The sequence below is a fragment of the Ipomoea triloba genome, chromosome 12 (genome assembly GCF_003576645.1).
Source record: "Ipomoea triloba cultivar NCNSP0323 chromosome 12, ASM357664v1".
In the NCBI taxonomy this organism is placed as follows: Eukaryota; Viridiplantae; Streptophyta; class Magnoliopsida; order Solanales; family Convolvulaceae; genus Ipomoea; species Ipomoea triloba.
Window position 1 is genome coordinate 23,279,944 of NC_044927.1, and position 11,564 is coordinate 23,291,507.

At 34.7% G+C, this 11,564-nt stretch overlaps 2 protein-coding genes across 2 annotated transcripts; both read right to left on the reverse strand.

Annotated features, from left to right (window-relative positions):
* Positions 1-62: 62 nt before the first annotated feature.
* Positions 63-5,263, reverse strand: LOC115998170 (casein kinase 1-like protein 2). Its single transcript, XM_031237663.1, has 15 exons — positions 4,916-5,263; positions 4,749-4,789; positions 3,879-3,948; positions 3,684-3,789; positions 3,602-3,644; positions 3,417-3,512; positions 3,237-3,307; positions 2,213-2,274; positions 2,064-2,127; positions 1,901-1,985; positions 1,686-1,812; positions 1,479-1,561; positions 1,308-1,371; positions 1,030-1,154; positions 63-796 (listed from the first exon to the last, which is right to left on the reverse strand). The coding sequence occupies exons 1-15, from the start codon at positions 4,989-4,991 to the stop codon at positions 491-493; spliced, it is 1,419 nt and encodes a 472-aa protein (XP_031093523.1). The 5' UTR covers positions 4,992-5,263; the 3' UTR covers positions 63-490.
* Positions 5,264-6,167: 904 nt separating this feature from the next.
* On the reverse strand, positions 6,168-10,123 carry LOC115998173 (telomere repeat-binding factor 4-like). The gene is made up of 6 exons (XM_031237665.1): positions 9,835-10,123; positions 8,453-8,667; positions 7,483-7,567; positions 7,202-7,285; positions 6,598-6,880; positions 6,168-6,479 (listed from the first exon to the last, which is right to left on the reverse strand). Exons 1-6 carry the CDS (start codon positions 9,982-9,984, stop codon positions 6,448-6,450), a joined length of 849 nt encoding a protein of 282 aa, XP_031093525.1. The 5' UTR covers positions 9,985-10,123; the 3' UTR covers positions 6,168-6,447.
* Between the last annotated feature and the right edge of the window lie 1,441 nt (positions 10,124-11,564).

Sequence of the window (11,564 nt, forward strand, 5' to 3'; positions counted from 1 at the left end):
CTCCTAGACGGCTAGACCACGCTTAGCATTACTCAAAGGAAACTGCAGCTGCAGGCAAGTTATCAACAACAAAACGTTAAAGAATGTATTATATGCACTACATTTGACATTCAACTCAAACACTACATTTGACATTCAACTCAAAACTAAGAACGTTACTATAGAAATTAAAAGAATAAGGGGCCAAGGGGCGAGGCAGCGAGCATGAACATATAGCATAACAAAACCCAAATTTACAGCATCAGTACTCTGACAGATGTAGATTTTCATTAAAGGGCATGCTAATATATATATAGAATTATCAGCCTGTATGCACTAGCACAATCTCTATCTATTTATTGGCTATGGATCCTTACCAGCACATATGTCAACCTCTAGTTTCCTGGTGCACACTCAAATTTCAAGACGATTCAACTCCGGGAATCAGATATAGGCAGAAATGTCCAGCACGAGTCAAAGATTTACAAGAATGTGAATGTTGTATATGCACTCAATGGTTAGTTGCCTTCTCTTTATCATCAAAGCGCAGGGTTTCTATTCCCCTCAGAGTGGACTCGTAGTTCTTCATACCTGATGAAATGTTTCTGGCAGAAGTATGTTTGGGGTCAGAGGACCCACCAAGTGGAGAGCTTCTTTGTCCACTTGACAATTTCAGTATGGTCCCTGGATTTGTGTCTGGGGTTCGAGACCGTGTAGGGTCAGAATCATTTCCAATAGTCAACGTTTCACGGCTACCAGAGACTGCTGCTCGCCTCATTGATCCACTTGATCTTCCCATGAATGTGGAACTCGATAGCTGCAAGGTTCATTCAATTTATTGCAACGTAAGACATAAATAATTCTAACCAAATGCCAAATACTGAATTTTTTTGTCTAAAATTCTGTGTTGGAGAAGTTATACTGCCACAGAAAAGTTATACTGATCACAGTTCTTAGATAGGCTATGGAACGGTTGGGTATATCAAGGCATTGTGTTAAAGATGCATGTCATCTAAGTAACCTTTGCTTTTCAATTATGTATCAACTTACCACAGCATCTTTGTTTGCAAAGTCAATTCCAATGGGATTCTTCTGCTTAGATAAACTTCCTGCATTTACAAGTGCCCCAGAATTCCTTCGGGAGGGATCAGCTAATTGTCTTGTTTCTTCCTCACCTGCAAAAATTAAGAGGACTAAATATCTTAGAGAGTTTAAACATGCAGAGGATAGTTATAAATGTAAAGAATAAGAATATTTCATCTTGCAAGTAGTTGCAGAGTGAATTTATAAGTTCAAACTAATGAGTAAACACAGACAGGGTAAGTTACCAGACTGGTGTTCAACATTGGGGATCACAGGAGGCATCCCTGAGCTTGTTCCAGCACCAGGACCCTAACACAAGCAACAATATTTAGAGATGAAATGCATATCATAAATTTCAACCGCATAAACCTTGCATGCATATCATAAATTTCAACCGCATAAACCTTGCTACTTACAAGAGGTCGAGAGGGAGGAGTTGCAATCTGTGATTGCTGATACTTCAATATAGTCCAATCAAAAACATAGTCAAATTGGAATCCTGCAAATGCAAATTTAAAATTAATCATATTGATTCTATTTTCATTTAATTTCTCTGCTAATTAGACAATGCATGATACTATTAGGTGAAATTAAGATCATAGTCTTCAGCTAATCTTATTTACCTTCACGGATAAAGAGATCGCGGAAAATTCTCTTCAGATAAGCGTAATCGGGTTTGTCTTCAAAGCGAAGTGAACGACAGTAATGGAAATATGAAGCAAATTCTGAAGGATAGCCACGGCATAAGACCTGCAAAAGATAATAAGCACTCATGCATTCTCAAAAGTCAAAACCAAGCAAACATGACATATCAAAGTCAAGTTAGCTTGTACATTACCTCAATAGATGTTGAAACCTTCTTTTCACTAATCCTCTCATACTTCTGTTTCTTAGTTCCTGCTTTTAGTCCCTGCCAAGGAAGACTGCAAAAAATAGATGTTAAAAGAGAAGATGCCAACAAAAGAAGACAAGGCAGAAATGGAGTATACAGCAATTATCACCTTCCTCTTAGGAAGTACATTAGAACGTATCCAAGAGATTCCAAATCATCCCTCCTGCTTTGTTCTATAGCGTAAATAATAGTACAGGTTAGTGATAAGAAGCAATAGCAGGAAGATAACAACAAAGTCAACACAAGCAGCACACTTACCAATACCAAGGTGAGTGTTCATGCTTGCATATCTAGCAGTTCCTGTCAAATTTTTGTTTTCTCTGCATCATTCACAACACTCATTATTACATCAAAATATCCCAACATCAGAATGTATGATCAGTAGAAGCAGTACTACCAGGGAATTAATGATTTAAGAGGAGGCATGTCTATAATCAAGGAGCAAGGAAATCACAAACTCAATAAATCTCTAAAATACCAACATATATGCTAACTTTCAGCATGCAGTCCAGAAGTAAGGGAAAATGCAATCTAAATCACTCTAAGAAATGACTTGTGCATGTGCATATATCTTGGCAAATGGCAATTATGGTTTTATAAATCATTATTGCATATTGTGCAATCACAGTATAAAACTACAAAAGAATATGACCCAAACTCTGTGTATTTTGATAATCTCAACAGCTGAAAGGAAGAGAACAGATTAGCAAACATGCTAAAGACTTTCCTGAAACTATATTAAGGAAAGTGAAGGAAAGAAAATTACAGCCCATCTCACCCTTAAACAAAATCTACAAATAAGAAAATCCTACCCTTTCTTCTAAAAAACCTAACCACATCCCTTAACAACAAATGTTCCGTGCAAGTCATAGTGTAAATGTGCAACTTCACTTTATGTTTTGGAAAAATTAAAATTAAACAGAAAACACAGAGAAGATCCTTCAGCAACAAATGTTCTACACAAGGCATCGTGCAAATGTGCAACTTCATTTTATGTTTTAAAAAAAAAATTGCAGCAGATCTTCAACGATGCTCAGTCATAATATTGTAGAAAACTCTTTGCATATAAAGGGAAAGTGGTACTAAAACAGTTGTCCAGAAACAGCAATCTCAGACAATAAAAAAGTTAATATCCAGCTAATTTGAGAAGACATAGAAGTAGCTGGCTAGCAGCAGTTAGTATGGAGTACTGCCTACTACTCCTATAGCCATATATGATTTACAGAACTGCACACACACACACACATATGAACCTGAATAAAGCAGTTAATAGTCACTCTACCTGTAAGGAATGTGTTGGTGAGTAGAAGTATCTCGGTACTTCTTAGCCAGACCAAAGTCAATTATGTAGACCTGTTTTTTTAGTAAAAATAAATGTGATGTATAAAAAAGTCTAAGCACACACACATATACAAACCCCTGCACGAAAATACTTGAAATAGCAGAATAACAATCAGAATACCTGATTTGCACGTCTTCCCAAGCCCATAAGAAAATTGTCTGGTTTGATATCTCGATGCAAAAAGGATTTAGTGTGTACAAATTCAACACGATTTATCTGTGGTAAAGAAAAGAACATCATATTAAAGAGTTTGAAGTTTAATTAAGTCCGCAAAACATAAGATAAACTAAGAAATAAGAATTAACCATTTGATCTGCGAGCATTAGAACTGTCTTCAGAGAAAGTTTCCTACTNGCGAGCATTAGAACTGTCTTCAGAGAAAGTTTCCTACTGCAGAAGTTAAAAAGATCTTCAAGACTCGGTCCAAGTAAATCCATGACCAGAACATTGTAGTCTCCTTCCACACCAAACCATCTCACATTTGGTACTCCAGCTACAACATTAGAACAATCACATCAGAACTCCAATATTATCAACTAACTTAAAATGACTTGAAAGAAAACAAACTACTGATTTCATTACTTCCTCCTTGTAGAATTCTGTATAATTTTGACTCATACAACAATTGAGGATGTTTTGTCTTGACATTTTCCTACAATATAAAAAACAATATCAGTTTTGCAGTGTGGTTAGAGAATGTACAGCTACTATGAGGTATAAAGAAAGGTATTGGGTCAAGCAATAAACAAAGCTTTCATTTTTTGACATTCAGAGAACAAAGATTATTTCCAATTTTGGCAAGTGTTGATAATGGGTCAATTTGAGATCAATGATCTGCTTAGCAAAAGACACATCAGTATCAAGTAATGACTGAATACATCCACAAACTGGAAAGGTTTTCAATATGTGGTGAGATACATCAAATTGAAAGGAATCCAATTTCATAAACAGTACATAGAGCAGGGCAAATTTTTATGCAACAGCTCAGTGAAAGAGTGTAACAAATATAAGCTGAAAATTGACATTACACTAGTGTAATATATGCAATTTCATAACAAGTCTCAAACTATCCCCTTTCCATTAACAGCCACAAGGCAACAGCTTCTCAAATGTGATTATCCAAAGTGTAGCAGCAGAGAACTGTTAATATTAACTTGGTATCACTCCCGGTAAACTTCTATTCCAATACCAGCTTAAATGCTTCAATCAAGAACTTAGAACTCAAATTAAAGCATGAAACACAACTATACTTCACTAAAATCCACCTCTTTTAAGTAATCAAAAGCCTGAACTCAAGTATACACTGTTATAAACATTTTTCAGATTCAGCACCAGTATAACTAGCTCTGTTATAGAAAACTTCCAAGTCAACCCCCAACCAAGCTTAATTTCCAGTTCACTAGATCAACAACAATTAATTACTAGACTAAGCTTCTAAGGAAATCAACTCACAAGCTTAATTGCCAGTTCCTCATTAGTTTGTATATTAGTACCTGCATCAATGAACCCAAAAAACAACAATTAATGACTTAATCAACTCATTTTCCAAACACACCGAAAATATACACCCAACATTAAATTAAGAGCAGCAAATTATTCAAGAATGCAGAAAAACAAACCGAGGTAGATCTCTCCAAACGATCCGCTGCCGATTTTGCGCCCGAGTCGATACTTGTTACCTACACGAGGCTCCATCCACTGAAGAAGACTTAAGGTATGTACAGTAGAAGTACCAAAAAAAAACCCCCCAAAATTGAATGTTTTCTACAAGGAGATCTAGAATATAGTGAAATTGTGTTTGATTTTTTTTTTTGTTTTTCTCCTCACCGTGTCTGTCTACAATCTATCTATCTATCTATCTATCTGCACAAAGGTAGGGTTAGGTTGAAGCAGGTGGGAAGAAGAGAGAGAAAAGGAATTGCGTAAAACTTTCTCTCTCTATATTTATAGCATCTCTCTACATATATGCTTTCCTGTTCCCTCTCTGTCTATATTTAACGACCTCGTCGACTCGTCGTCACGTTTCGGTCCAAGGAAGCTGAAAACCAGAGGGGGACTGTGTAGTCCGTGTATGGGCTTGACTTCACGCGTAGACCCCGCGCGTGACGCTTGCTTCTCTGCCGCACCCGGTTCCCGCCACGTGACCTTTATGGACCGCTGCCGGAGGGAATTCACACCACGTGCACGATTTTCACATTTCACCGATTCTCTTTTGTTTTTCTTATTTTCTTATGAATTAAGAATAGTGTTGTGATATAATCTTTATTAATATTAATTTTTTTAAAAAAATATATTAATATTAAATTTAAACCCAACATATTTAGCATGGAATACTCACTTAAAATTATGTAATTATTAAGATTGACTTTATTATAATGTAGTATCTGTCACAAATAATCAATATTGTCCTCACTAGAATTCAAACTCATAACTTCTCATTTAAAAAAGTCACTCTGTACCATTAAACCACAAGATCATTGACATTATCTAACTAATGTAACCCTAACAATCACAATAGTTGCTTGGATGTGTCAGATCTTTTGTCTAATCAATAGAAATATAACCCAACTTTCAAATTTCAATTTGGTAAATTTCAACATCACCCATAAAAAGAGATTATTATGTATTAGCTTATTGTTTGACTCATTAAAAAAATAATCAATTGAAAAGAATATTAGAATACCTTTGACATCATCCTCTCAATAGATTAATGAAGACTGGACTTTCTATCCCTTGTTTTTCTGGAAATAATTGACTTTTTCTTGATACAATTGCAGCCAGAATTGACTATTTAACACATCAGTCAATCTTATTGAAACTTGAATGAAGACAAAATATTTTTGTTTGCCCTATAATAAATTTTCTTCTGTCTCTTGAACAAATGGAATATACTTTGGATTTATTTAGAGAAAATAAAATTCTGCCTTACTATAAGCCTATATTACAAACATTACAAGTCATTACAGCAGCCAAATAAACATAGAAACCTGTAGTAAAACTAGAGAGAGTCATTAAGAGTTACCCTATTTACAGGGTGATTTATACTTCAGATTTCTGATGCAAGTCCTGCCAGCAACAGCTTCATTTCCAAGTAATCAAAGCTCAGTAATTTCTGACATTCTAAGAATATGGTCCACATTGCAACCATGTCCTATGCCATTAGCACAATTTCGCCATTTTCACCTGCCGGGGTGAAGAAAAGGAAGAAAGCTAAGTGTCAGAGAAGATCGTCGTTATGACTATATATGCAACAGGGAAATAATAGAAGCCATGTGTGCAATCCATTTTCCTAAAACATTACATTTTTCAAAGATTTCCTTTGCCAACTGAAGCAGCACGTTACTGTCTTCAGCCATTCGCGAGACCCTCTCGGCCTCTTTGACTGCTTCGGCTGCCACGAACGATTTGTTTTCTGCTTCTGCAATCCTATAGGCAGCTGACACGGCTGCTTCTTCAACTGTGTTGCCAAGATAGCAAGTTTTTTGGTTTTGGTTTTGGTTTTGGTTTTGGTTGTGTCTTGACCAACTTTCCTTTTGCTTAGGGGATCCAAGCAATTCTTTCTTGATCCTAAAGCAGTTCTGAATCTGTATCCAGAATTTCGAAACCAAAATTAGCAAAATTCATGTTAAATTGACTATAACGTCACAAGCAAACTTGTACATACCGATTACAAATGTTATGAACAAATCACTTTTTTTTTGTGACAACAGTATTATGGAGTAACCAGCTTGGTTGGTGTGAGTAGCCGTACACTCTCATCCCTTAAGAGAGATTGGGAGTTCAAAACCCCCACTCGTATGGAAAAACCAATATAGCCAACACTTTGCCCCTTAATTGGGCTAGCCCTATAGTTAGGGTCTACTCAAGATACTTTGTGGTCTAACAAAAAAAGAATTATGGAGTACCTTTTCAAGCTTTTCTTGCTGAATGAGCTTCCTCAGCCTAGAACTCAGTAACCTTCTGAAATTTTGGGGAACCTCATGCCTTTGCTGGATATAACATAAATCATGAGCTACTATAAGTCAAGATAAGATCAAATCGAATTTACGATATGTAAGGGCTGGCATTCCTGTTATTCCCCATTCTTCTTTTAATCAGTGTAAATAAAGAGTATGGTCTGGCCCATGTGCATTATAGCCCAATTAAGAAACACTAGCTCAATCTTAGTTTATAACAATATGTATACCTCAATAAATCGTACAATTGTACTTGTGTCTGATCCATCTGGGTCTTTCAAAGTTGAAAGAGCTTCATAAATCATTGCATTGTACCTGAAAAACAGAGTAATACACTATCATAACTAGGAAAAAAAAGATCCATCCTCTGCAAGAACAGGGAAAAGGGAAATAATTTCCACAAGATATGTACGGAAACTAAAAGTGATAACTGATTAACTTTTTCTTTCATGCATACGAGGGTATATTTTCTTCATCAGGGAATGAAGTAAATAATTACTGGCTAAAATTTAAGCTGATAAAACTACTCGTGAACCCCCATTCTTTTTACGGTTAAAGAGGATTTAGCAGCATGCTTCTTATTGAGCTTCTACAAAAACTGACATAAAAATGTAATTTCTTTATTGAGCTTTTCAACATATAAAAGTTCAAACAGTTCAGCCTGCATAAAGTGCATGTGTCCTGCAAAGCGCACATCAGATTAATGAGATTATCAAGATTATGGATTACATGATCTACACTTTACATTCAACAATTTATTATTTGAAAATAGAATTATGGATTAAAATATTTAGACCTTGGAGTTGATTTTGGATAATTCATAAACAATAATAGTACACTTTATCAATAATCCATACAAGAAACTATATTTTTTCACAGTTGTAGTAGCCCTTTGCTGAAAACCATGTTCTTTATCTACTCTGCACAGAAAGCTCTTCAACTATACTTATAACCCACAACTTCAGCTTGAATGGAATGAGTTTTCACCCCGATATGCATAGTGACTAGAAATGTTTTTCTTAAGTCATCGGTCTTTATTGACAGAATATAATTATCTTCTCACTTTTACAATCTTCTTCAACTTTCAGACACTTAGTTTACTAGAAATCAAAGTCATAGTCCAGAAAAGAAAACAAATGTCAATTCTACATACAAAAATGCCTACATATGCATTGCAATGGAATAGAAAAACGAACCTACTTTGAAGCAGTTTTTCCATCCAATAAACATTTCGTGTTATCCTCAACGATAGCATCTGTGGCTACATCATCTGAAGCTGGAATGGAAGAAACAGGAGTTTGCGCATTAGGAACTGGAGTGACTGAAGAATCAGGATTGGCCTTCACTTTTGGTGTTCTTGATTTATCCCTTGGATTTTGCCCATTGGCACTAACATTAAGATTCCTCCATTTATCCTATTAAACAAAGTATGGTAAACTTCCGATCTTAAGTTCTTTTAACAATTGATGAATGTAGCAACATAACCCCAATTCAATAGAAAGTGAACAACCATCTCAACTAAAAGTTGTAAATGTAAAATTCAAACTTAATCAATTTGAAAGAAACTCGTAAACTTTGCATAGCAAACAATCTTACAAGCACTTTATACACTTGGGCCACTTGGCGCTAAGACATCAATCAGGGACAACAAATTTTCACCACTACACAGTTTCCACCAGCCCTTTGGGGCCAATGGCGGAGCTGGCTCAATACAATGGAGAAGAGATGACTTTAGAACTGCATAATTGCTCAAGATAGGAGAGGTACAATGTCCTAACAATTTATGTACCTAGAGAACTTCTGGACATGTTTTAAAGTTTTGATGATCCAGATTAGCATACAGTCCTATAAATTTCACTCAACTCTTGCAGTCTCAGTAGGCAAATTGTTTACCTTACATTGTGGACCTGTTCCAAAATGACATTCAGATTATGTGTACTATAAATAAATTGAAGTTGCGTAATATGTTAAATGCATGTATAATTTATTAACTAGGAAAGTAATATGTTAACTGCATATACATTATGTTAATTGTATTAAGCAACAATTTATTAACTTAAGGTGGACTTGGTCTATGCACCTACTCTAAATGTCGTTTTAAACCATGATTCACAATGTAAGGTGGAACTAATACATGGTATAACAATTGTCTCAGGTAGGCACCCAATCTAGAACCACAAGAAAAAGGGCAAATTATCCCATGGACAAGGGTCTATATCTTGCATTGTAGACTTGGTCCAAAAATAATTAGCAGTTTTTGTACATTTAGCTATCATATTATGTGTAAGCAATTATCAAGTTATTTGTTTATCTATCCAGAAAATGTTAATTGTAGATATAGAATGTGAACTAAAGATACATAATTTTTGTACAGCAATATGAACCTGGTCCATGGTTATATAACAATTGATTCCAATATGGTCCAAAGTCATTCATAAAGCACACAACTTTAAACTCAAACTCAAACTCAAACTTCCTTCAATTATCTTCCCGGTAATCGCAATCAATTCCTGAATTGAAACCCATTGAAGAAACGAGCAAAGGGAGGGAAATAAAGCAATCAAGTTTGTTGAAGATAGAACCTTGAGATCAATGTTGGAACGAGAATAGAGGAGATGATTGAATTCGGGGTCTCTCTGAATGTTCTTCCACTTTCCAGCACCGTGCTTGGCCACGCCAGCTCGGAGAGCTTCTTCTTCCTCGGATGTCCATTTCTGTTTTGGGTTTCCCATTTCTTCCCTTTCCTATCCTATCCTATCCTAAAAGCCGCAGCCGCTTAAACCCTCCCGCTACTATTTATACTGAGATGCAGAAACAGTCTTGATTGAGGACTGAGGAGTAAATCTCTGCTAAATTCTAAAAATAACTAAGGACCAACTCATATTTCTATTCCCAGATTTATCTGGATTTGGAATGAAAGTAAATCTATGAATTAATTAAATTGGTCAAAAAAATATGTAATTTATGATCCATTTAGAAACCAATAAAATTACTTCCGACAATAGTTTTTTTTTTCTCCATATTTGAATATTTAAGAAAAATAAAATTAAAAGAAAATATTCTTTATAATCAACGGCAAAGGTCTACTTTAACTGAAAACATCTTTCTAAATTTTTAGTCAGAATACATTTTTTAAATACTTTATTTTTCAATATTTATCTTCTCTCTCATATATTTTCAAATTAGTTTTCGGATTATTATTACCACAACCATTACCATCACCATCGCCACCACTTATTACGGAGTATTATTATTGTTGTTGTCGACTTGTTGTTATTATTTCAATAAAATGAACCAACACAAAATATATATATATAATTTCTTACATCTAGTCAAACATTAAAAAAAATGATTTTTGACATTTAGCCAAATATTATGATATTAAATTATTTCCCATAAAATTACTCATTTTTTTAAAAATCTATTTTTTAGAAAACATATTCAAAGTTTTCAAACGGACCCTTAATTCATTTCACTTTCAATGGAAAGGCAAAAATCGACTACAATAATTTAGGTTGATTTACACTAACCATATCAATCAAAATCTAGTATAAAGTTCAAAATTTTGTGGTCACCAAAAAAGTTCAAACCCTAAACCCTTAGATGGACTAAATTTTTGAATTAACATTTTATTATTAAGTGACAATAAAATTATTACTGCATATTTTTCATTGATTACCATGAATTTGTTGTTTCCGGTCATCTGGGAATATATATGACAATAATAGTTTTTTTTTACTCCATTGAGGCTCAAAGCCAAACTCACAACCTCTTAAATCAGTGTGCAAAGGTGTCACTAGACCACAAGGTCTTGGCATGTATATTTATGCACAAATGCCAAAGCTAGATAACTCCTTTTTGGTATCTGCATTGTGTTTACAAATGCACTCAATGCATGCATGTATTTATATCCTAACTCTAAACTGTAATGGTGGTTACAACACCAGGCCAACTTCCAATGGATAAAATACATATAATATATATGGTGGTTATAATTGAATATTGACAGCTCGTTTGGTAACTCCAACAAGAAAAGAAAAGGGTAATATGAAAATTTTTTACTGTCTCTTCTTCATGAGGTAGAGCTACTTCACCTCACAAGGACAACAAATGTAGCCATGTAGGACCATGTTTGTCTAAAATGTTAGAAGATTCTAAAATAGCTTAACTCTTTTTTTTTTTGGTGAGTAAAATAGCTTAACTCTTATTGTGATTTTAGTTGTCATTTTCAATTTAAATTGTTATTATGTGTATCAAAAAAAGAAATTAAAATGAGGCTTACACCTAGTTATCAATATTACATGGTTAAAAT